This window comes from Scyliorhinus canicula, chromosome 20 (genome assembly GCF_902713615.1).
Source record: "Scyliorhinus canicula chromosome 20, sScyCan1.1, whole genome shotgun sequence".
NCBI classification, from domain to species: Eukaryota; Metazoa; Chordata; class Chondrichthyes; order Carcharhiniformes; family Scyliorhinidae; genus Scyliorhinus; species Scyliorhinus canicula.
The window spans coordinates 43,148,170-43,175,355 of NC_052165.1; the positions used below are offsets into that span (position 1 = coordinate 43,148,170).

At 44.6% G+C, this 27,186-nt stretch overlaps 1 protein-coding gene across 1 annotated transcript in view; it reads right to left on the reverse strand.

Moving 5' to 3' along the window:
* tm7sf3 (transmembrane 7 superfamily member 3) overlaps positions 1-27,186 on the reverse strand; it is a 60,266-nt gene that overhangs the window by 20,841 nt on the left and 12,239 nt on the right. Inside the window, exons 2-4 of the mRNA XM_038781173.1 lie at positions 13,061-13,215; positions 9,614-9,761; positions 6,745-6,865 (exon numbers count right to left, since the gene is read on the reverse strand). Coding sequence (XP_038637101.1) covers positions 6,745-6,865; positions 9,614-9,761; positions 13,061-13,215 — 424 coding nt within the window. The remainder of the gene's footprint in view (positions 1-6,744; positions 6,866-9,613; positions 9,762-13,060; positions 13,216-27,186) is intronic.

The following is a 27,186-nucleotide window of genomic DNA, read 5'->3' on the forward strand; positions in this document are numbered from 1 at the left end:
GTTGTACCTACACCATATGGACTGCAGCGGTTCAGGAAGGTAGCTCATCCTCGCCTTCTAAAGCACAATAAACGCTGACCCAACCAATGACACCCACATCCGGAAATAAACTTTAAAAATATTTCTTGGCATTTTGTAGCCTCAAAAAAGCAGTGCAAATTACATTCCGAAGAGATGAATCATTCCATCAATATATAAACACATACACAATTGTATATTAAAGTACCCAATTCTGTCTCCTCCCCCCCCCCCCCCACCTAAATTTAGCATGGCCAATCCACCTAAACTGCACGTCTTTGGGTTGTGAGAATGAAACCCACGCAGACACGGGTAGAATATGAAAACGCCATACAGACAGTGACCCAGGGCCAGGATAAAACCCAGGTCCTCGATGCCAAGAGACAGCAGTTCTATCCACTGCACCGCCATGCCACCCTTAATCCGAACTTAAAATTATAGAATACCCAATTGTTTCCTGGTATTCCAATCAATTAGAATGTCAATTAGAAGCCCCGGCTTGTAGGTCAAGCTGGAATATTCCTTTTAGAACTAGACAAGAAAAATCAAAAATCAATGTATTTATTTCAACAGTCCTATAGACATTACCTACTCCAGAGACGGAACACTTTTAGTAGTATAGAACTTCAATATTGCTGAAAGAATGTCATCTTGCACTCGACAGTGCAAACACAAACAACCAATTGTTCAGATCCTGCTATCCTGATCAATTGCTCACCGTGTTTCGCACATGCAAACAGGCCAAAGGTCATGACTTCAGCCCCCTCTACTTCAGTTATCCTGGAAAGGCAAAGAACTCCAAAATTTGCAATAAGTTAAGCAAACCAACTCAGGCTCTACTACGCATTGGCTACCAGAGTGGCATTTTCCACTAACAGGATGCTGCAGTCAGTTAAAAACATTCTGCCTACCAAACAATTAAGCAACATGTATGAATTTCAGTGCCAGAGATGCCAGGTACATATAGGCCTACATACCAGCAATTGCTAAATTAAACAGCATGTTCCTTCACAAGAAATAGGAGTGGGCCACCAGGCCCCTCATGCCTGCCCTTCCTTTCAATGTGATCATGGCTGATCTATGCCAGCCACCTTTTTGTGCCATTTCCCCATAGCCCTCTATTCCACAATCAAATATTTGTCCACCTCAACTTGATCCAGCCTCCACCATCCCCCAGGGCAGAGAATTCCAGAGATTCACCACTCTGCAGGAAGAGATTTCTATGCACTTCAGTTTTAATGAACGACCCTTTATTTTGTAGCTATGTCTCCTTGCTCAAGACTCTCCCACTAGTGAAAACATCTCACCATCTACCCAGTCAAGCCCTCTCAGGGACTTGTTTGAATAAGGTCTCACTCTTTCAAACTCTAAGCAAATCAGGCCCAGACTAATTAGTGTCTTTTGATAGGACAACCCTCTCATCCCAGGAATGAGCCATTTTTAGAAGGCAAGGCTACATGGAGCATTTCAAGCAAGGCCTCACCAACATCCTGTACAATCGCAACAAAACCTCCCTATTTTCAAACTTGAACCACTTTGCAATAAAAAGTCCAAAATGCTGTTTGCCTTAACTACCATTGGATCTGCTCACTAGTTTTTTGTAATTCATGCACCAGAACACCTAGATCCCTCCAAGCCACCTGCAGTCTCTCCATTTAGATTATAATCTGTCTTTTTATTCCTCCCTACCATACCATCACTCTTTCCCACATTAAACTCCATTTGCCAGGGAGTTTTACCTAGTCACCCAATCTATACCCCGTTGCAGAATCATTTACCACAACATGCTTTTCATATACTCGGCAAATTTAGAAACCGTCCTCCAGGTCATTAATGTAAATAGTGAACAATTACAGATCAAGAAATAATCCCCGAGGTACTCCATTAGTCACACCGTAAGGACCCATATGTTTTCTATGTGATAGCCAGTTTTCAATCTATGCCAACACACTTCCTCCAATTCCATTGGCTTTTACTTTATGCCACAGCCTCATATGTAGCACTTTGTCAAATGTCTTTTTGAAAATCTAAATACACTACATCTACAAGTTTGCTGCATTCTCAATGATACCTTCCATATACCCACATTGGCTAGGTTTGATTCTATTCATCTTTGATTATATTCATCTTTGATTATATTCATCTTTCCCAAGTGGTTAGCTATTTTCTCTTTGATTATTGACTCCAGCATCTTGCCAATAATAGATGTTAAATTAACTGGTCCACAGTTATCTGCCTCCCTCCCACTTTAAACAAGTCAGTCACATTGGCAGTTGTCCAATCTTCTGGTACCTTCCTGGAATGGGTCCACTATCTGCAACCATTTCTATTAAAATCCTAGTGTGCAGTTCATTGGGCTCTGGCGACTTGTCAACCTTAAGCCACTTTTGTAAGTTCTACCAATTTGCTTGTTACTTGAAAATCAGCCTATCTGATATCTGAAGGATATTTACAATCGCTTCCAGAGTGAAGACTGCTGCAAAAAAATAATTGCATATCTGCCATTTCTTTGTTTGCTGTTATGCATTCAATATACACACTTTATATTTATATATACATAGAAACCTACTGTGTTTTTATACTGCATGCAAGTTCTCTCAAAGTTTATTTTCTCCCTTATGAACTTTTTAGCCTATTGCTGCTGGATCCTAAAAACTCCCAATCCGCTGATCTACCACTATCCCTTAGCACTTTGTACAAGTGCCCAATTTTTTTCCCCCACTTAAGGGGCAATTTAGCGTGGCCAATTCACCTACCCTGCACATCTTTGGGTTGTGGGGGTGAGACACAGACAAACAGGGAGAATGTGCAAACTCCACAAGGGCAGTGACCCAGGGTCAGGATTGAACCCAGGTCCTCAGTGCTGAGCTAGCAGTACTAACCACTCTGCCACATTTCCACCCTCCTACTTTTCAAATCCTTGACCTTTTGTTAACCATGGATTTTGCCTTTTTTGTGGCATCCCTCTTTTTGATTGGGATAAACTCCTAGAACATAACAGCGCAGTACAGGCCCTTCGGCCCTCGATGTTGCGCCGACCTGTGAAACCATCTGAAGCCTATCTGACCTACACTATTCCATTTTCATCCATATGTCTATCCAGTGACCACTTAAATGCCCTTAAAGTTGGCGAGTCTACTACTGTTGCAGGCAGGGCGGTCCACACCCCTACTACTCTCTGAGTAAAGAAACTGCCTCTGACATCTGTCCTATATCTACCACCCCTCAATTTAAAGCTATGTCCCCTCATGTTGGTCATCACCATCCGAGGAAAAAGACTCTCACTATCCACCCTATCTAACCCTCTGACTATCTTATGTCTCTATTAAGTCACCTCTCAGCCGTCTCCTCGCTAGCAAAAACAACCTCAAGTCCCTGAGCCTTTCCTCGTAAGACCTTCCCTCCATACCATGCAACATCCTAGTAAATCTCCTCTGAACCCTTTCCAAAGCTTCCACACCCTTCCTATAATGTGGTGACCAGAACTGCACGCAGTACTCCAGGAGCGGCCGCACCACAGTTATGTACAGCTGCAGCATGACCTTGTGGCTCCGAAACTCAATCCCCCTACTGATAAAGGCTAGCACACCATATGCCTTCTTAACAGCCCTATTAACCTGGGTGGCAACTTTCAGGGATTTATGTACCTGGATGCTGAGATCTCTCTGTTCATCTACACTACCAAGAATCTTGCCATTAGCCCAGTACTCTGCATTCATGTTACTCCTTCCAAAGTGAACCACCTCACACTTTTCCACATTAAACTCCATCTGCCACCTCTCAGCCCAGCTCTGCAGCTTATCTATGTCCCTCTGTATCCTATAACATCCTTCAGCACTATCCACAACTCCACCGACCTTAGTGTCATCTGCAAATTTACTAACCCATCCTTCTACACCCTCTTCCAGGTCATTTATAAAAATGACAAACAGCAGTGGCCCCAAAACAGATCCTTGCGGTACACCACTAGTAACTGAACTCCAGGATGAACATTTGCCATCAACCACCACCCTCTGTTTTCTTTCAGCTAGGCAATTACTGATCCAAACCGCTAAATCACCTTCAATCCCATACTTCCTTATTTTCTGCAATAGCCTACCGTGGGGAACCTTATCAAATGCCTTACTGAAATCCACATACACCACATCAACCGCTTTACCCTCATCCACCTGTTTGGTCACCTTCTCAAAAAACTCAATAAGGTTTGTGAGGCATGACCTACCCTTCACAAAACCGTGTTGAGTATCGCTAATCAACTTGTTCTTTTCAAGATGATTATAAACCCCATCTCTAATAACCTTTTCCAACATTTTACCCACAACCCGAAGGCTCACGTGTCTATAATTACCAGGGTTGTCTCTACTCCCCTTCTTGAACAAGGGGACAACATTTGCTATCCTCCAGTCTTCCGCCACTATTCCTATCGACAAAGACGACATAAAGATCAAGGACAAAGGCTCTGCAATCTCCTCCCTGGCTTCCCAGAGAATCCTAGGATAAATCCCATTTGGCCCAGAGGACTTATCTATTTTTACACTTTCCAAAATTGCTAACACCTCCTCCTTGTGAACCTCAATTCCATCTAGCCTGGTCGACGGAACCCGAGTATTCTCCTCGACAACATTGTCTTTCTCTAGTGTAAACACTGACGAAAAATATCCATTTAACTCTTCCCCTACCTCCTCTGATTCCACACAACTTTCCACTACTATCCTTGATTGGCCCTAATCTTACTCTAGTCATTCTTTTGTTCCTGATATACCTATAGAAAGCCTTAGGGTTTTCCTTGATCCTATCCGCCAATGACTTTTCGTGTCCTCTCCTCACTCTTCTTAACTCTCCCTTTAGGTCCTTCCTGGCTAACTTGTAACTCTCAAGTGCCCTAACTAAGCCTTCATGTCTCACCCTAACATAAGCCTTCTTCTTCCTCTTGACAAGTGCTTCAACTTCCTTAGTAAACCACGGTTCCCTTGCTCGACAACTTCCTCCCTGCCCGACAGGTACATACTTATCAAGGACACGCAGTAGCTGTTCCTTGAAAAAGCTCCACATTTCGATTGTACCCATCCCTGCAGTTTCCTTCCCCATCCTATACATCCTAAATCTTGCCGAATAGCATCATAATTGCCTTTCCCCCAGCTATAATTCTTGCCTTGCGGTATATACCTATCCTGCCCATTGCTAAAGTAAACATAACCGAATTGTGATCACTATCACCAAAGTGCTGACCTACATCTAAATCTAACACCTGGCCAGGTTACCCAGACCAAATCCAATGTGGCATCGCCCCTTGTTGGCCTGTCTACATACTGTGTCAGAAAACCCTCCTGCACACACTACACAAAAACTGACCCATCTATAGTACTCGAACTATAGTATTTCCAGTCAATATTTGGAAAGTTAAAGTCCCCCATAACAACTACCCTGTTACTCTCGCTCCTGTCGAGAATCATCTTTGCAATCCTTTCCTCTACATCTCTGGAACTATTCAGAGGTCTATAGACAACTCCCAACAGGGTGACCTCTCCTCTCCTGTTCCTTACCTCGGCCCATACTAGCTCAGTAGAGGAGTCCTCAAACGTCCTTTCTACCGCCGTAATACTTTCCTTGATTAACAATGCCACACCCCCCCCTCCCCCCCCCCCCTCTTTTACCATCTTCTCTGTTCTTACAGAAACATCTAAATCCTGGAACCTGCAACAACCATTCCTGTCCCTGCTCTACCCATGTCTCCGAAATCGCCACAACATCGAGATCCCAGGTACCAACCCATGCTGCAAGCTCACCCACCTTATTTCAGATGCTCCTGGCATTGAAGTAGACTCACTTCAAACCAGCGTCTTGCTTGCCGGTGCCCTCTTTCGAACTTTTAACCCTATCCCTGACCTCACTACTCTCAATATCCTGTACACTGGGACTACAATTTAGGTTCCCATCCCCCTGCTGAATTAGTTTAAACCCCCCTGCTGAGCATTATGGACCAACTGTTTGAATATCTGCCACTGCTCATCTAGAGCTGTATCTTAGCTTGTTTACCCACATCTTAGACAATTCCTCCCATTATAATTGCCCTTATTTAAGTTGAAGATACTGGTTATGGACCCAAGGCAAAATCCAAAACCAAACGTCTGTTAGATTCAATTTCCCAATGGGCCAGGCTGAACAACCAATTTAAGATCATTCGTCAAGCTTGTAAAGTGACAGTCAAACACAGGGACTCTTACTCTGCAAATAAAAGGAACATGTTCAAGCCTCCACTTTACAATTACTCAGGAGTCGAAGGTTCCTCACTGCTTTCTCAGTGCCAGGGACATGTGGATAGGTGGATTGACCACTCTAAAATGTTACCTAGCGTCCAACGGTTAGGTGGGGTCAGGCAATAGAGTGGACCTAGGTAGGATGCTCTTTCAGTACAGGGGAGTGCCATACTGTCAAAGGTATCATCTTTCAAGGAGATGTTAAACAGGGGCCCAATCAGTTCTCTCTGGTGACGTAAAAGAAGCCACACAATTTTGAACAGGTGAGCTATGACAGTGCACTCATCAATATTTATCCCTGAAACAAATTAACTATTCTTTCCTATTACTGTTGTGGGACCTTGCTATGTATAATTGGCCAATATTCACGATTGAAGCACTTCGGACAAAGTAGTGAAACATACGTATTGCAAATCTCTTCAGCAATGTTAGATCAAAAGACAAAAACAAAAAATGGTGAGCACTGTACCTTGCATATCCAATATTGGCTGGTGCAAAACTTATTGTGGCTTCATACAGGTTGTACTGCAAGTATACATTTGTATCAACAGTCAAGTTAGATTCCAGACTGCATCCACCTGGTACAGGATCTGCCAAAGGCAAGATGCAAGAAAGTTAGTGTCGGAATTCTCTCCTGACATAAAAATACAAAGTTGACAAGTCTGGACGATCAAAAATAAATTGCACCATCGAGTAGTGGGGGAAAATCTTGGATTTGTAGGGTTCATATGTTGCACACAGCTAGCTGTTGCCTTTTTGATTGTAGACCAGTTGGTAATAACCTAGTAAAGCTTTCGGAGCCTGGATTTGTTGGCTCATGTCAGCAGTGTGAGATTCAAATGGACTCTGGCTTCTGAGTGCTAGACAGTGTGGAAAACAGTTGTAGAAAGAATTGTTGAGACATGTTGTCAAAACTGTGTGTCTTGGACTCATCAGACCAGGATGCAAAAATACCAAATTTGAAAGGAAGCAACAATTTACTGTGCAAGATAAGGGGTGGTGATTGGTTGAGGCGAGCCGAGCTATTTTCCCCTATGCTTGTAATTTTAAGGAAGGTGCAATGCCTGGACATGTTCTTCTGGCCTCAGATTTCCAGCATCCTATTTGATTATTCTGGTTGCCAAAGCAGGCTTGAAACATGTAGAGGTCCTAATAAGATTGCATCAGTTTTAATGACGCGACAGTAATTCATTTTTGTCAGACGAATAGTTTAAATGGATCTGTAAAGTAGTAATTTACACAATGTCGATTGAGCAAACTTCTGTAGCACCTATATTCACCATTTTGGAGCTGGGTCTTACAGTAGGACAGTGCCGGAGAGAGATTAGGAAACACAGAAAAGTGTGGAAGTTTGGAACACTTTTTTCCACATTTACTGCACAAGATATGAGCACATGGTGTAGAGGATAACGATACATGGACAAAGGATTGGTTGGTTAACAAGACCCAGAGCGTAGGAATAAATAGATATTTTTCAGATTGGCAGGCAGTAACTAGTGGAGTCTGCCATAAGGATCAGTGCTGGGGCCACAACTACCTACAAATCTCTAGTCACTTGGATGAAGGGACTAAATATGGAGGAGCTATATTTGCAGAGGACACCATGATAGGTAGGAAAAAAGTTGCCAAGAGAGGCAAGACTGTGCAAAGGACTATAGACGCGAGTGGACAAAACAATGGTGGATGGGTAATTGTCAGCTTATCCACTTGGCGGGAAGAATAGAAAAGTATTATTTAAGATGGAGAGAGAGATTGGAGAGATTACAGAAGAATGTGCATTTCCTGGTACATGAATCATAAAGTTAGTATGCAGGTACAGCAAAGTGATTAGCAATGTTAGTCTTTGACAGGGTCGAATGAAGGAATGGTTTGGGCCATGGTTCACCTGGGTGAAACTACTGTACAGCACTCCCATGGCGACCATATGGACAGACATCACCAGCTCCAGATATCTCCGGCTGCACAGAGGCACGAGACAGGGATGCCCAGTCCTCACTGCTGTTTATTTATTTATATTTAAATTTTTAATTAAGGGACAATTTAGCGTGGCCAATTCACCTCCACTGCACATCTTTTTGGGCTGTTGGGGGGAGGGGGGGGGCAAGACCCATGCAGACACAGGGAGAATGTGCAAACTCCACACAGACAGTGACCTGGGGCCAGGATTGAACCGGGGTCCTTGGTGCCATAAGGAAGCAGTGCTAACCACTGCACCACCATGCTGCCCGCCCTGGCAATTAAACCACTGCAATCGCCCAAGTTGGTCAGGCAAGTCGAAATATTGTGAAGACTTACAGGATCCTTGGCTTTATAAATAGATGCATAGAGTATAAAAGCATCACCCTCAGAATGAAGTTGGGTGATGCTACATCTCTACAAGTCATTCATCAGACTACATTTGGTGTATTGTTCAGTTCGAAGCACCTTTTTTTAAGGAAGTGTGTTAAAGCCCTGGAGAGAGTGTACATACAGAGTGTGAGGAGATTCACTAGAATGGTACAGGAATGAGAAATTCTAGATACAAGGAAAGATTGGAGAAATTGGGCCCGTTCTCCTTGGAGCAGAGAAGATTAAGAGGTGACCTTATTGAGGGATTCAATATTCCCAACAATTTTGACGAGGATATTCTGTTTCCACTAGTTGGTATGACTGGGGGGGGGGGGGGGGGGGGGGTCATAATTTCAAAATGATCAGCAAGAGAGATAGGAGAGAGAGAGAAGAGGAGAAAGGTACGGGGGTAGGTACCTGCCTGCTGGCTCTGCCCAGTAGGCGGAGTATAAATATGTGTGTTCCCTGTACAGCAGCCATTTCGTCAGCTGCTGTAGGAGGCCACACATCTTTGTAATAAAGCCTCGATTACATTCTACTCTCGTCTCGTCGTAATTGATAGTGCATCAATATATAATTGAAAGGGTTACAGAGATGGGGCTAGAGATCCAGATACATATTTGAAAGGGATTCATTTAGAGGGTTACAGAGATAGGGCTAGAGAATGGGACGAGCTCTTTCAGGAGCCGGTGTGGACACATGGCCTCCTTTGTGCTGTAAAAATTAATATTGGTGGTGGGGGAGGGGCAAATGTCAATTGATGCTGGCGCTTCACTTTAAGAATCTGATTCACCAACTCTGTTTACCCTCCGCTTCCTTTCTCCACTTTGATGGCCATACCAGAAATTAGACACTTGCGTTTCTGGTTTCAACCTTCACTTGGGTTTAAAAAAAAAAAAAAAATCCTCAAATGCTTGCTCACATCACCCTTAGCACAGCATCCATAATTTGGATGATTTTGTACCAATTTTCAGAGCTGCTATTGCTGCAGAAGAATTAAGTATCCCAACCTCTCTTTTTGTATGGGAGAATGACAGACGTTGCAGAGGTGTTTTCAGTCAGTGAGCGGAGGTGCCACATCGATGCATTTTCCTCTGGCTTCAAACTTAGCAACAAACCAGGATCTTGGCCACTTGTTGATGTTCTTCCTGTGGGAATCTGAAAACATGGAAGTTAAAGTTTCAAAAGCAGGGGAGAAAAGCTTCAATGTATTAAGTTAGGAAATTATGCCAATTACTGACGTCACAAGAAGGGTCGTATTCTTTTGGTCTTGGATTGTAAAGAACAATACGTCCTCCAAATTGTTTGAAAGCAACAGTTATGCAAAATAAAAATCACAGGTGCTGAAAAATATTTTTTAAATTCTAAAAACACTGGTTTGGCAGCACGTGCGAGAGGGAGAAACTGGGTTAATGTTTCAGATCAATATCCTCATCCGAACTGAGGAAAGGTCACCCAAAACATTTCCCTCAAACAGGCAGATGCTACCAGATCAAGTGCCATCATTTAAAGTTCAACTGGTTAAAAAGACATTAAATACAATTAATACCCTTCAGTTGATTTTAGGACAGTAACCTCAGTAGGTCAAATGTCACCTCATTTTGAGAGATGCATGCTTAGGGTCCAAGACAACGTCCAGCACAAATCCACACTTCAGCCCATTAAAATCAAATGATTTATTTCTTTAAACAATGCCTAGAGAGTTTCAAAAATGTGCAAGCTCATTCTTCACAATTTCAGCTTCACTTATGAGAAGTTGTTCTGCCTTAAAATGAAGCTGTCAATCAAATTAACATGACTTGGCTGAAACAAGAGAACAGTTGTGGACCAAACTGGTGTGAAAAAGAACCTCAAGGTCTTAAATGTCTTCAAAATTAGCAAAACAAATCAGCCACTGATCAGGAAGGAGTCTAAAGTAGGTGTTAAAGTATTTTTGCTTCTATTTTGCAGTGGAGTGTTATGCACAAGGTGACTCTTGGTTCGCATTGTGCCAAGAGTGACCACACTTCAAGGAGTACATCATTAGCTGTAAAGAACATTGGTATGTCAGAGGTTGTGCAAAGCATTGCAGAATTGAAAGCCCTTGTGGTAGTTTTATTCCTGCTCGCAGAAAATCTATTCTGGGCAATAGGGGCATCAACTACAAAGTAAACACTGGGGTTTTGAGGAATTTACCACAAGGCCGACCCATCAGAAGTGTATGACTCAGCCTCCAAGTGACATCTGGAGAAGCAGAGCTGGTGGTCAACAGCTGATATGCACCATCTGAAGACTTGGTAAAGCAGTTGACAGAAAAACTTTTGGTCAAGTATTTTTATTGATTTTGTATTTATAACATTGCAAGCGACATAAAGATGCTTCAGATGTTCTTGCGGATCCTAGGGTTCTTGGCAACCCCCCTCCCCCACACAAACGTCATGATTAATTTGTTAACCAAGAAGTCAGTGTCCTGTAAGTGAGGGGTTGGAAAGACATACAGATTGAAAACCTCTAGATATGGGACCAAATGTCCCATATGTGGAGAGTGCTCATTCAAAGGGTCGGTGCAGACTTAATAAACCGAATGAACTCCTTGTGCATTGCAAGGATTTTATGATTCTATGACGACAAGTGAATCCTCAAAACCCAACTAGAGGAACAACAATGCATCAGAGGCAAAATGGAAGATCCCAGCCATACTTTCTGGAATGCATCAATGGGCATATCGGGCATATCAGTAATTTTTAAACACAGAAGTGTGGCAGTCCTGTCTAGAATCTTGGCCGACAAAAATGGTGGCAGCTGCAACATTTGTGGCCTGGGAGGACTACCAGTTATAGGGATATTTCAAAATTGCTCCAATATGGGAGCAAACATACTGGAGGCTGGTATATTCATATTTATTCCTAGTTGGAACAAGGTCATTTTGATCAGGTGATACCAGAAGTTTGGGCAGACTAACAGTATAGTTTAGCAGCCTGTAGAGAAGACACCTTCCCAATAAAGCTTTGTTAAGCTTGCAGACCATGAGGTTCAAACTACGCTTTAAAAATACCATAGCAATATTATACAATTCAAGAGTTCTCTCTACTGGGCCAAGATGCCCATGTTTTCCACACAATAAAGCAGGAGAGTTTGAGTAGGTTGGGTTTGTACTCATTGGAGTGCAGAGGTGACCTTAATGAGACACAGCATTCAACGGGCTTGACAGGTAGTTGCTGATGAGTTGTTTCCCCATTGTGGGAGAGTCTAGGACCACAGGGCATAACCTCAAAGAGTTAAGGGACGCCCATTTATGATAGTGATAGGGAGGGAATTTCTTCTAAGGGTAGCGAATCGATGGAATTCTTTACCAGAGATGGTTATGGAGGCTGTGATTAACAGATTTTTAAGGCAGGAAAGTGGAGTTGAGGATTACCAGATAAGTCAATGAATGGCAAGAGCAGACTCTGATATGAGCCGAATGGCCTAGTGCTGCTCATGTCTTATAGTCACACATCTGTCAATCCACATCTATCCAATTGCCAGAACTTGGCGGCCCATAATTTAAAAAAAAAAAGTTCAGAACCAGAAATAAGTCAGGTTATGTCTACCTCTTCCAAATAATAGATGAAGACAATGGGAGGTACTTCAAGATGTTAATTCCCTACAGTGCAGAATGAGGACATTCTGCCCATCAGGTTTACAGCAAAGCGCTGAAAGAGCAGCCCATCTAGGCCCAAACCCCACACTATCCCCGTAACTTGACCTAGCCAATCCACCCAACCTGCTCATCTTTGGACTGTGGAGGAACCGGAGCACTTGGAGGGAATCCACACAGGTGTTCCTCAGTTTCTAGTCTTGCCGACAATTACCTCCAGAAAAGTACGAGTCACAAAAACCTCAGGAATCAGATGGTTACAAGAGTCATCATTCCAAAACAAAAAACAAAAAGAAAACGAACAAAAATCATTAAAGGGAACAAACATCTCAGATGAGGAACAGTCACCACAAAGCAAGGGATAAACCCATCGCATCCAACGACAAACTGGAAGCTATGGATTGAGAAAAAGTACAATAGCAAGGAGGGGAAAGAGGTTCACATCTAGATTCAGTTAAGAAAGATTTCTCACATTTGGATGAGCCAGTTGTTGAAACTCAAAGCAATAATACACCAGTTAGCTGTTCTACAGTAGGAAGTTGAGGTTGAAGTTAAGCCAGAAGGATGTCAAAGAGGAGACTATTGATCCTCCAAACTTCAAGAAGAACACACATTTGTACTGAAGACGCCTACGATCTTCTATATCCAAAGATATTGTTCAGACTATACCTCAAATCTACTCAGTCCATCACAGCCAGCATTCAGCAATATAAATGCATTAGTGAGAAAAAAGTGGGGGGAAGAGATGGTTATTGAAAAAAGGGAGGTGGCAATTAAAACATTTAAGGCCATAAAACAATAGTCAAATTTTCAGTACACATTTAAACCAATCACATACCTTATGAAAGGATAGAAGAGCATGAACATATTTAGTGTGCACTTGAATGATAATGAATGATATGTCCTCCGGAATGTTCCGCAAAAAGGCATCAAATGTTTGGTTCTCAAATAATGCTATTTCTTGAAATCTTCCAAGTTTAAATTCAATTTGATCTGTACAGGGAGAATTACATGCAATTATACCACTTGAACCAGTGAGCCAAACTTACACTACAGCATTGTTTATATCGTGACTAAAACCACCTCATGACATATCATTGCTTTACAGATAATGACATCCTCTGTGATTGGTGATGTAATAAGTATAACTAGCTCCAACAAACATTAAGCAGATAATTAACCAGATGTCTGTTTTATCAGGGTTACTCGAGGACTAAATATTAGATGGGATACCAATGAACGCTCCTGTAAAAAAGGTGCCATAGTATTTTCTTTTTTAAAAACTCTTTGAAGAGGGCAGACAGATCCATGTTAACATTTCATTAATGGGGCCACTAACCATTAATGGGGCCACTAACCATGTAGAGTGTTCACTGTGATCCTGTATTGATCACTAGAATTCCATAAATTATGGTCTGGTCAACATTTGTCTCCCAAGATTAGATAATCTGGGTGTGGGAGCTTGGCTGTGCATTAATTGGCTCCCACATTGCAACAGGAGATGCACTTCAGGGTGACCCGAGAGTTGCAAAAAGAGTTGCATAAATGCAAAAATCATTACCCAAATAAGTGGTTTATTGATACATCTGCCTCCTTCTCACCACCCCACCCCACCCTCCTTGCCACCTGGAAGGTCCTACTGTTGGGAATAGCCAAAAAGCTCCAGCCATTTGTTTTTCAGTGAAGGGGCTAGGACATATTCCTGAAGGTTATTGTCATTAATGACCCTGTGCCTTGTTCTCTACACACTCATTGGCCACCCAACACTCCAATCATTGTGGTGCCCCACCTTCCCATGGTCCATCAGAAAGTGAATGATTTCAGACAGTACAACATTCCTTTTTCCTGCAGCTCCAATATTTGTATATTTCAGGGGGCGGCAGCAAGTCCAGAGACCCAGGCTAATGCTTTGGCCTGGGTTTGAATTTACAGCAGTAAAATTTGAATTTAATATAAAAATTTCTCCAACGATGACCATGTAACCATTGGTGGTCGTAAAACTCATCTGATTCACTAGGGGAAGGAAATCTTCCAACTTTATCCCGTCTGGCCTGCCCGACTCTAGATGGTTGACTCTTCCCTCTGAAATGGCTTAGAAGTCACTTAGTTCAAGAACAATTAGGAATGGGCAATGGCCAGCCAGTAACACCCACATCCCATGAATTAATGTTTTTAAAAACCAAAATGTCCAAAAGCTGTTCTTGCTTTTTGTCAAGCATAGAGTAACTGGACTAGTAATCCAGATGCCCAAGCTAATACTCTTCGGACACAGGTTCAAACCCCCACCATGGCTGCTGGTGCTGGCTATTTCCTTCCAGGAAAGAAAATCTGCCACCCTCAACTTGACTGGTCTGGCCTACATAAGACTCCAGGCCCACAACAACATGGTCGCTTCTAAGCCACACAGTTCACGGGCCTTTAGGGATGGGCAACAATTATGTTGGCCTTGGCAATGACGCACATGAAAAAATAAAAATGCGACAAGGAGATACTCTAATTCTACACACAGAGGGGCTCAGAAGGCTGGCAGCAGGATAGAGTTGGAATAATAAAGTATAAATTGCATGAGAGAATTTGAGAAATTTGAAAGTTTACTTCGGAAAACATTAGAAATCATCAAAGCAGAGAAACTGAGAAAGACAAAATGATTAAATAGAAAAAAAAAAGAGAAATCACGATCAGATTTTCCACTAACATTCATTACTGCTTCAGAATGCACAGTAAAACTGCACTTTCTTTGAAGCTTGTGGTTAGAGTTGGAAGAGTTTTAAAAAAAAATAGTATCACATGAATGACCAAGTGCAGAACAAGATAGCACAAAAACTCTCCTTCAGTGCAGTTGAAAATCAGATTATGGATTACTCGGTGTGGCAGAACCATCATCTTCCAAACATCAACTCTTACTGTAGAAGGGTACAAGTTGAACCTAGTGTATATCTTTTCCAAACTCTGGTGGCAAATTGTGAAATGCTGTACAATATATTAGGCAGCCATAAATAACAACGTTAGCACGAGAGAGATCGAACACCTCCACAAAAGGCACCAACTCCATTGCACTTTTAATCATCACCAATTTTAATCACACCATGATCACAGCATCAGGGGGACACGGGTTAGATTCCAATGTTGGGTGAGTGGGTCTGCGCAGTGTCTGCGTGGGTTTCCTTCCACAGCCCAAAGATATGCAGGTTAGATAGATTGGGCATTCTAAATTGTCTGTGTGTCCAGGAATGTGCAGGTTATGTTGGGGAGATAGGATGGGGGAGTGGACCTGGGTAGAGTGCTCTTTCGGAGGGTCAGTGCAGATTGGTTGGTTGAGCTGAATGGCCCTCTTCTGCACTGCAGGGATTCTATAATCAGCGGCCATACCTTCAGTTGCTCAGGCCCAAGCTCTGGAATTCCCTCCCTACATCTCACTTTCCTTCTTTAAAGCACTTTTTAAAAATACCTCTTGACCAAGCTTTTTGTCATCTGACCTAATACTTTGTTCTGTATGTTTGCTTAACTTGGCATTTTAACGAGCACTATTGGCTCACCTAAAACTCCTTGCATTCAAACAGAGTTAGTTGCCTCATGCAATGCCGACTTTCAAGTACAGGATATGGGGGCTTGACTCGAGCTTGAATAAAAGCAACACTGTTTGAAACATTCATTAATGCATGGTGTAACAAATCAGATTGTTATTAGATCAGGAGCGCTGTGTAATTTTATTTGCATTAGATCAGGCGGTGTAATTTTATCTGCAAAGATAAAGATTCTATTGATAGCCAATCCAATTAAAAAAGGGTGGGTCTCAAACCAAGATCACAGATGTCCTCCACACTATTTGAAGAGAGGGGAAAGTGTCCCCTGGTATCTTGGCCAATAGTAATCCTTCCACCAGCACCCAAAGAGATTCAAAAAGAAATAGACTGCTGGTCCTGGAATTTTGCAATATATTAAAAAAAAAACCAGAAAAATGCTGAAAATATGCAGCAGATTCAACAGCACCCATTACGGAGGGAAACAAGAGTGAACATTTCCCCGGTCGATGACCTTTTAAAATCAGAACTGGGAGATTTGTCTTCAACATATGAAAAGGAGAGAGTGAGGTCAAGGAAGAATGAAAGGCTCCGAGACAGGGTGGAGGGCAGGACAGAATATGAGAGAGAGACAGTGATAATGAGATAGTACGCAGAGGCAGTGAGTATGGTAGAATCCAGAAGGTGTGCAAGTAAAGGAATCAAGAGAAACCATCAACCACTTTCATCTACATTAGTCACTAGACCTGTGGCTGCAAAGCTGCTTTGAGACATCCAGTGGTCATGAATGGTGCCTTGAGGCTCTATCTACACATTCCATTGTGCTGCCCAAGAATAGCAGTATAGGAGCTGGAAGGACAAATTAACAATTTAAAAATTTGCGACCGTTTTTGATTTTCATAAACGGATATATTTTGAAAACAAACCCCGAGTGGGTTCTTCAAGAAATCATTCAAGTCAGACATTATAAAGCAACCGATTGAAACAAAAAGTCAATTAACATGGGACACACATGAACTAGTATTGTCCTTTATTTTTCTTTCAGTAATCTGAGTGGTGAAAGTCAACATCAATTTGAACATTTCTGATTGTCCTAGGGTGGGGGTGGGATAGAGTGAGCTTTTGAAGAGATTACCATGTTGTTAAATATTCTCTTTTCCATACCCTTCAAAAAGAGCATTAATAAACTTGATGTGGCACATCACTAGCCCAGTTGAGACACTCCATATTTGGTTAATTAGCCTCAGGCAATTTCATAGCCACAGAAAAACAGACTTATTTTAAATAACTAGATTTCAAGCTTTGACTTCCCGATTCCAAAAGGAAACATCAATTTCTGAAAATGGAATTCTCAAACATCTTGGGCGAGGTTCTCCGACCCCCCCTGGGTGGGAGAATCGCCGGGGGTCAGCGTGAATCCCTCCCCCGCTGTCCTCTTTTTCCCCCCCCCCTCCCCAAAACCGGCCCAGCGTGAGTCGCGTCGCCTGCCTCGGAGAATGGCGTGGTCCAGCGCGCCTCAATGGGTGCCGGAGCTGCCCGAAATCTCCGGCCCGCGATGGGTCGAAGTCCTGCCTGTCTGTTGCCGGCCCTGCAGCCGTAGGTCCCTTACCGGCGGGACCTGGCGGCACAGACAGGCTCTGGGGTTCTTGGGGGTTGGGGTCTGGCCCCAGGGAGTTGCCCCCACGGTGGCCTGGCCCACAATTGGGGCCCACCGATCCGCAGGCGGGCACGTGCCGTGGGGCCACTCTACTGTTCCGCACCGGAGGGTGTGGTCCTCTGCCATTCCCGGTGCGGATGAGAATCCCTCTACGCATGCGCAGGGATGATGCCAGCATGCGCTGGCGCTCCCGTGCATGCGCCGACGGCGGAGGCCCTTCGGCGCCAATTGGTGTGGCGCCAAGCCCCTTTCCTGCCGGCCGGCAGGGCACCAACTACTCTGGGGCGGGCCTAGCCCCTGAAGGTGCAGAGGATGCCACACCTTTGGGGCAGCCCGACACCAGAGTAGTTCACGCCACTCCGTCCCGCCGGGACCCCCCTTCGTAGGGGTGAATCCCGCCCCTTATGTTTCATTGAAAAGTCAAATTACTTTTTTTGGTGAAAGGGAGGAAGGTTGAGTCTTGAACCAAAACCTTATTGTCAAGCCATGGAGTACAGATTTCTCCTTTAGAAGGGTAGAACGAAACACCAGTTCAACAACAATGCCAAACAATTCAAGCAGACAATGCCAAACAATTCAAGCAGAAGTTAATATGCCCTCGCGAGATCATTCAAAACGAAGAAAAATAACTCATGATAAATTTACACATGATCAGGATTATGGAATGAAGTTAAAATCTACAGCATCAACAAGTCATATCATGCATGGTTGTGAATATTACACAATGAACTGCATTATATACAGGTCAATAGTGTGAAGATTTAAAAAAATATATTTACAGTAAAATGCGCACCATCACACTCAGATGGAATGTCTTCTGGAGCACGCCAGACTCTTGCCTACAGATTTAAATACTGAAGAATAGTGTCATTGCAGCATATAAGCATCAGCTGTTGATAAACCAGAATAGTGTCATTGCAGCATTTAAGCATCAGCTGTTGATAAACAGGTAGCATTCTTGCCTCAGCCAAAAGGTGGTGGGCAAGTCCTACACCATAGGTCTTTGTCTTCCAGAACTTAGCGAGTGCTGCACTATCACGGCTGCTGTACGAGTGAGACATAAATGCTGTCAGTTGGTGGTGCACAGCTAGATCCCACAAACAGCAAGATGATCATTGACCATATTTCTCTGGAGGTTGGTTGAGAGAACTAAGGCACGGGTCTTTGACAAAGTAAATATTACAAACCAGAAGCTGGTTTCAAAATAAAATTAACTTGGGAACAACCCCGAAAAAAAAGAGTTTCAACGATTAACATCCTGAGCTGTTTACAGAAATATGAGAAAAGGAACTTTTCTGGAGTCAAGCTACAGCTTTATCCAATGTCACTTTTTTTCCCCCTCCCAAATGCAAGACTTTATAAAAATGGTTTGTTTTAAACGGTCTCCTTTAGTCAAATGTAAAAGATCACTGGAGTCAAGCCCATGTGATCTAGTTGCCATAGGGACAGGGGCCCCAAGTTGATATCTGTTGAAAGCCAATTTTAACACCAGACCAAAAAAAGATGCCAGCTATTAATGCCAATTGCAGACAGACTTGCGGTATTCAGAGCAGGAAAATTGGGGGGGGGGAGGATGATGATCCATAACAGGTGCTACTATTCCAAACATTAGGACTGCTTTAAACATTCACTTGGTTTGTAACTTTTATGTACTGTATTTGCATAGTGGCACAGTGGTTAGCACTGCTGCCTCACGGCACCAAGGATCTGGGTTGAATCCGGCCCACTGTCCGTGTGGAGTTTGCATATTCCCCCATGTCTTTGTGGGCCTCACACCCACAAATCAAAGATGTGCAGGGTAGGTGGTTTGGCCATGCCAAATTGCCCCTCAATTGGAAAGAAAGTGGGCAAACTCCACACGGACCGTGACCCGCGGCCAGTATCACACCCGGGTCCTTGGCGCATGAAGCAGCAGTGCTAATCACTGCGCCATCATGCTGCTCTAACTAATCCTCATTGTTATGACACCCTGGGCCAGTGTCCATCCTAGAGTCCCAACGCAAGTGAACTAACCAATAATTTGTATAAAGGATCTGAGATGTTTGCCCATTGACTGCTCCAATGATTTACAGGCACCAGATTTGTAAGTGAAACAAAACTGTTTATTTGTAACAAACAGATTATATGTGCAACTGGAATAATGGCAATCTCATCTACTGCACCCTCCTCCGTGACACACAAACATACATAGAACGATATGAAAGAGGATTAATGCAGGATAGCAGAGGAGTGCCCTCGTTCTGAATGTTTTAAGTTGTTTCTTCAGCAAACATTCCTTCCAGGATGCAGAATGATCTGGAACATTCATTTCAAATCCCCAGACTGCAGGACTCCCTCTGGGGCATCATTTCCACTTTTATTAACCTGGGCCTTCACCAAGATCCACCTCCGGTCGGTGTAAATTTTGTTTTTACCCCCAACTCCACCAGAATGTCCCCTAGTTTTACTGAGGAAAAACAGAGTTCCCCCCTGGAGATTTTTTTGAAAGAGTAAACTGACCCTGCCTGTAGCTGCTATTGGACTGAACTTCCTTGCAGGTCAATCGGAGTACAGAAAGAGAAAGGTTTTCAAACTTTGAACCTTCCATCAGGTAAGAGATTAGGGCTTGGACCTTCCAGCTTCTTGATCAAAAACTGAAACTAAAACCCAGAGCAAGCCTTCCAGTCCCTGGCAGAACATTCCAAAATGGTCAGCACCAATCAGCATTGCCCATCTTAAATGCTTGGCAAAGTAAACAGCTCATACAAATGAGTCATCACCGATGCCTGCATATCTGCTGGAATCCTTTTTAAATTAAAGGTGAAGTCCATTTTAAAGGTGTAGGTCCTATTAATTGTTCAGGTGTTAAAATTATAAAAGCCAGAATAACAGAAAATAAAGGAAATGCACAAGGAAAACAGGAATTAAACAGGACAATCCTTACATCAAAAAGCATTTTTAAATAATGGGACATTGTCCGCTCTGATGTGCTGTTATTGGAGTGTTGAAAAATTATCCTCAGCATTTGTTATTTACTCCCTAGCTTCCTTTAACAGTCTGAGATACAATCCAACTTTATCATCATCAGTCCCTCCACTTTTTCCCACCTCATTATACTAATATGTCACCCTCTTGCTCAATGTATTGGGTCAAACATTGCTGGAGGTTATATCTGCATATATTGTATTCTTTCTTTGCTTTCCTAATTTTTTTAAATTCCTATTTTCTATACTGCTAGGTTTTTTTAAAAACATTGTGACCATCAAAAGCTCTCTTTACTGGTATACTTCTGGATAACCAGAGGGCTCTAGATTTGGCAGTACCACCCTTTTCCTTTGTGGGGACATGTCTACACTGTGCCCATAGTCTTGAATGCCCACTTTTGAATGCCTCCCACTCATTTGACAGTCTGTACATTCTCCCTGTGTCTGTGTGGGTTTCCTCCCACGTCCTGAAAGATGTGCTCGTTAGGTGAATTGGACATGGAATTCTCCCTCAGTGTACCTGAACAGGTGCTGGAGTGTGGCGACTAGAGGATTTAAAACAAAATCAACTTTACGGTCACAAGTAGGCTTATATTATCACTGCAATGAAGTGACTGTGAAAAGCCCCCAGTTGTGGCGCCTGTTCGGGTACACTGAGGGAGAATGCAGAATGTCCAAATTACCTAACTGCATGTCTTTCAGGACATGTGGGAGGAAACCGGAGCACCCGGAGGAAACCCACACAGACAGAGAACGTGCAGATTCTGTTGCTCGTTCTGGGCGAGTGTGCTTTACACTCAATTTGGCTCTGTTTTATTCCTTAGCCCTAGAGTCGCCAGGTATCGTTATGATACCGCCACAAGATTCAAGTTCAAGTTCAGACCTATAACTCAATACACCAGTTAGTAAGTTCAAACAAGACACGTTTATTATAATACAGTTATCTACTACTTATGCATATAAAACTAAAAGACTAGGCTATTCCTACCACTAACAGGCCAATAATTATCTGGAATAAAGGAACTGCCGGATCAGGGAACAATGGCCTCTTGCTTTGTCCTGGATCCGCAGGCTTCCAGTTGGTGTGGACTAAAGGGGTCAGGAGTGTCTACTCTCGTAGCGTGCGTTGTATGAAACTTACTTGATGGCGGCTGCTGACCAGGCCTCTCCTTCTCAAGGTCTTCTGCTGCAAAGGTGTTCTGCTGGGCGGGCTGGCTGGTCAAGAAGAAAGAATCAGTCCTGGGACCTGACTTTTATAGGTCCCAGGGGCTTTGTGTCCTTCTGGGCAGACCCTCTTTAAGGGCAGCGTGGTAGCATGGTGGTTAGCATAAATGCTTCACAGCTCCAGGGTCCCAGGTTCGATTCCCGGCTGGGTCACTGTGTGTGGAGTCTGCACGTCCTCCCCGTGTGTGCGTGGGTTTCCTCCAAGTGCTCCGGTTTCCTCCCACAGTCCAAAGATGTGCGGGTTAGGTGGATTGGCCATGCTAAATTGCCCGTAGTGTCCTTAATAAGTAAGGTTAAGGGGGGGTTGTTGGGTTACGGGTATAGGGTGGATACGTGGGTTTGAGTAGGGTGATCATTGCTCGGCACAACATTGAGAGCCGAAGGGCCTGTTCTGTGCTGTTCTATGTTCTAAACCTGCAATCGATTGGGTCTCTTCCCAATCGATTGATTTGAATTTCCCAATAACGGGACTGTCACCAGGCGGTTCCTTCCACCCCGGTCTGACCTATAGAATGTAGCGATTGCAGTTAACTGTTGTGTCCATTGTGCCTGGGAATCACCGTGAATCGCTCACGTAATATGCACAGCTCGTTAGTTACAATTCTGTCTGGTTTCTTTAGCAGCTAGAATACAGGGGATTCTGCAAACTGCTTGTTTCTTTGCCAATGTCCATTTTTCCCTGTAACCTTTGTGTTCTTCCATTTTGTGTGAGGAAATGGCCAACCCAGGTGGCTACAATTCCACACAGACAGTGACCCAAGCCGGGAATCGAACCTGGGACACGAGCTGTGAAGCAACTGTGCTTTTCACAGTAATTTACTTGCTCTGTTAATGCAAGCCTACTTGAGACACTGATAAAGATGGTCAAGGTGAGGAAATGGCTCGTTACTTTATCCAAAGTGCCCCAACTGTTCGAACAAAGAGGTTTTTTCCTAGAGTGTATTGGCCAGCAAGCATAGGATTGATTCAGGAAATGTTTTTAGCTTCAAACAGTCTAATTTGTCCTCCATTCAATTTACTTACTCTCCCAGCTAGCCCCAATTTTGGGCGCAATTTAACAGAAAAAGTTCTAAGTGCATATCAGGCACGACTGGAGTGTTTCCTGACAGCCAAGCCGGCGAGATGGAGACCTGTATTTGACGGCAATTTGTGCTGTTAATAATCCCTCACAAGCTTCATGCCGAAAACTAACTGTCCCGCCAGACTCACACCCAGCAGCTTCCCACTAACAAGGGGAGTTGCTCTTAAACATCCCAAAGATGTGCAGGTTAGGTGGATTGGCCATGATAAATTGCCCTAAGTGTCCAAAAAAAGGTTAGGTGGGGTTACTGGGTTACAGGGATAGGGTGGAGGCATGGCCTTATGCAGGGTGCTTTTTCCAAGAGCCGGTGCAGACTCAATATGCCGAATAGCCTCCTTCTGCACTGTATATTCTATATTAAATGCCTCTTCTGAATTCAGACCCAGGCAACACACTAGGATGCCAACCTGGCGAGGCTGATGGATGCTGTGGAGGCCAGGCAGGACATCCCATTCCCCCAAGGGGGTCGGGGACCAGGATAGCTAGGCTGGCAACTCACAACCCCCCCGCCATGATCACCATGCTGTTGCCAGAGTACAACCTGGCACCCACCAGCACAACTATTCCATGCCTAGATGCAGTGCCCACATGTCACTTGCCATAGATCTCCCTCTATGCACAAAATGCATGGCTCACAAAATACATGGCTCACAAGGCCCCTCCATAGTCCATAATAGGAGTGAAAGGGTCTGACAGGCGGGCAGTTCCTCACCGAGGAACAGGTGCTGGAGAAATCAGGTTGGTTGAGGATAGACGTGGCCTGCACCGCAGAGGTGAATATCCACTGCACCCAGGAAGAGTTGTTCATGTCAAACAAAATGATTCCTTGCTCCCACTACTTCTTTATTCTCAGCAGGTTGCCACCTGATGGTCAGGTCACCCCACCCCACCTGACAGTGGAGAGAACACCTCGGAGGAGACCATCAAGGCGTCAGCTATCATCCCCACCCTCCACCAGCGCAGAGACGCACATCTACTCAGTGTTGCACTCCTGTATGCAGCCCCTGATGCCTGTGTCCATGTAGTTATATTGTGTATTTATGTATGCCCATGTGTTTTTTTCCACATATGGAATGACCTGTCTGGACTGTACACAGAATACTTTTCACTGTAATGGACGGGGAAGGGGCAGCATGGAAGAGGATGGAGGTGGCGTCCTGTGTGGGCACGAGCCTGGAGGCGCTGGTAACGGCGCCGCTGCCGCTCCCTCCAACGAGGTATACCACGAGCCCGGTGGTGGCGGCTACCCTCAAAATTTGGGGGCAATGGAGACGACATAGGGGAGAAGTGGGGGGCTCGATGGAGGCCCCGATAAGGGGGAACCATCGGTTTGTCCCAGGGAGCATTGATGGCGGATTTCTGGGCTGGCACAGGGCAGGGGTTAGGAGGTTGAGGGACCTGTTTGTGGAGGGGAGGTTCGTGAGCTTGGGGGAGTTAGAGGGGAAGTTTGGGCTCCCCCAGGGAACATGTTTAGGTACATGCAGGTGAGGGCATTTGCCAGGCAGCAGGTGGAGGGGTTCCCCTTGCTGCCCCCACGAGGGGTGCGGTATCGGTTGCTCTCGGGGGTGTGGGTTGGAGGAGGGAGGATTTCGGACATATACCGGATAATGCAGGAGGTAGACGAGGTCTCGATGGAGGGTAAATGGGAAGAGGAGCTGGGTGAGGAGATTGAGGAGGGGACGTGGGCGGATGCCCTGGAAAGAGTGAATTCCTCCTCTTCCTGTGCGAGGCTTAGCCTCATACAGTTCAAGGTGCTGCATAGGGCCCACATGACTGGGACGAGGATGAATAGGTTTTTCGGGGGCAAGGACAGGTGTGCTAGGGGAGCCCAGTGAACCACGCCCATATGTTTTGGGCATGCCCAGCACTGGGGGAGTTTTGGAAGGGGGTAGCAAGGACGGTGTCGAGGGTGGTAGGATCCAGGGTCAAGCCAGGCTGGGGACTCGCAATTTTTGGGATTGCAGTGGAGCCGGGAGTGCAGGAGGCGAAAGAGGCCAGTGTTCTGTCCTGTGTGTCCCTAGTAGCCCGGCGGAGGATCTTGCTCCAATGGAAGGATGCGAGGCCCCCAAGCGTGGAGGCCTGGATCAATGATATGGCGGGGTTCATTAATTGGAGAAGGTGAAATTTGCCCTGAGGGGATCAGTACAAGGGTTCTTTAGGCGGTGGCAGCCTTTCCTGGACTTCCTGGCGGAATGGTAGGGAAATAGGCCGGCAGCAGCAGCAACCCGGGGGAGGGAGAACTGAATACCTGGGTTTGTGGGATGTGGCAGGTGTTATCTCTTTCCCTTTTGTTGTTTGGGTGTTCTTTTGTCTTTTTTTCTTTTGAAGTTGGGTGGGTATTGTTCTTGGGGTGTTACCGCGGTTGTTTTGTTAATAGAGTTGAGATGTTTGTATTTTGTAAAAATTATTTTTTAAAAAGAATACTTTTCACTGTACCTCAGTACACATGACAATAAATCAGTGGGCCACACAAGTGGATAGGCTTCTGGGGCACAATCTGGTCAGCACCACACAGATGTTGATGCACAATTGGGTGGAGGGACAAACATTCAAGGAAATCAGCAGTTGGAGGTCTGCTGGATCCTAGGACAGATACCGAGCCTCTGGGCAAGGTTATTCCAGAGCCGATGCAGACTCTAGGGCACAGATTCAGAGAGGCCGTCAGTGACACTCTGGCAAGTAGATAACTGATTGGAGGAATCCCAAAGGCTATGGGCACAGGGGATGGGGCTGGCAATGCATGGCAGCACCAAGGGCCAACACTGCTAGGGTAGCGACCCCAGTAGAACATAAACTAGTACAGAACATAGAACAGTACAGCACAGAACAGGCCCTTTGGCCCTCGTTGTGCCAAGCATTGTTCGAAACCAAGATCAAGCTATTCCACTCCCTGTCATTCAGGTGTGCTCCATGTCCTATCCAATAACCGCTTGAAAGTGTCCAACTCCACTAAAACAGCAGGCAGTCCATTCCACACCCTAACCACTCTTGAGTAAAGAACCTACCTCTGATATCCCTCCTATATCTCCCACCCTGAACCTTAATAGTTATGCCTCCTTGTAACAGCTACATCCACCCGAAGAAATAGTCTGTGTGATGTGTTGGGTACTCTGGATCTGAGAGACTGCATTTACCTTAGCAGTAACATGATAAAATGATAATCGCTTATTGTCACGAGTAGGCTTCAAATGAAGTTACTGTGAAAAGCCCCTAGTCGCCACATTCCGGCGCCTGTTCGGGGAGGCTGTTACGGGAATCGAACCGTGCTGCTGGCCTGCTTTCAAAGCCAGCGATTTAGCCCTGTGCTAAACAGCCCCTGGTATACAGGCGACCAACACTTGTAATAGTACAACACTATTTTATTAAGCTAGGAACTGCTGAACATACTTGCACTGTGGGTAGACACTATGTTAGATTAAACTGAAGACCTATGCCTATCCTGACCAGTCTAAACTGTTAGCACATGGTGAAGATCTGTGCTACAAGCTGTGAGCTCTGTCCTTCTCAGAGGCGGCATCCTGAATGAGCTGGAAAACTAATGCCCTCTGGCTTTATAGTGAGTGTGCTCTAACGGGTGATTGGCTGCTGTGTTGTGTGTGTTGAGTGGTCTTGCAGTGTGTCAATCAGTGTGTGTCTGCACCATTATATACTGATGTGTATATTATGACATTCTGAAAGTCCACTCTATCTATCCCCCTCATCATCTTATAAACCTCTATTAAGTCGCCTCTCATCCTCCTCCGCTCCAAAGAGAAAAGCTCTAGCTTCCTCAACCCAAGACCTATCCTGCAAACCAGGCAGCATCCTGGTAAATCTCTTTTGCACCCTTGCCAATGCTTCCACATCCTTCCTATAGTGGAGGTGACCAGAACTGCACACAATACTCCAAATGTGGTCTCACCACGGTCCTGTACAGTTGCAGCATAACCCCGCGGCTCTTAAATTCAAGCCCCCATTAATAAACGCTAACACACTATAGGCATTCTTCACGGCTCTATCCACTTGAGTAGCAACCTTCAGAGATCTGTGGACATGAACCCCAAGATCTCTGTTCCTCCACATTCCTCAGAACCCTGCCGTTGACCCCGTAATCCACAAGCAAGTTTTTTCTACCAAAATGAATCACCTCACACTTGTCAGGGTTAAACTCCATCTGCCATTTTTCAGCCCAGCTCTGCATCCTATCCATGTCTCTTTGCAGCCTACAACAGCCCTCCACCTCATCCACTATTCCACCAATCTTGGTGTCATCAGCAAATATACTGACCCACCCTTCAGCCCACTCCTCCAAATCATTGATAAAAATCACAAATAGCAGAGGACCCAGCACTGATCCCGGTGGTACACCGCTGATAACTTGTCTTCAGTCTGAAAATTTTCCATCCACCACCACACGGTCTTCTATGTGATAGCCAGTTACTTATCCAATTGGCCAAATGTCCCTCTATCCCACACCTCCTTACTTTCTTCATAAGCAGACCATGGGGAAACTTATCAAACACCTTACTAAAATCCATG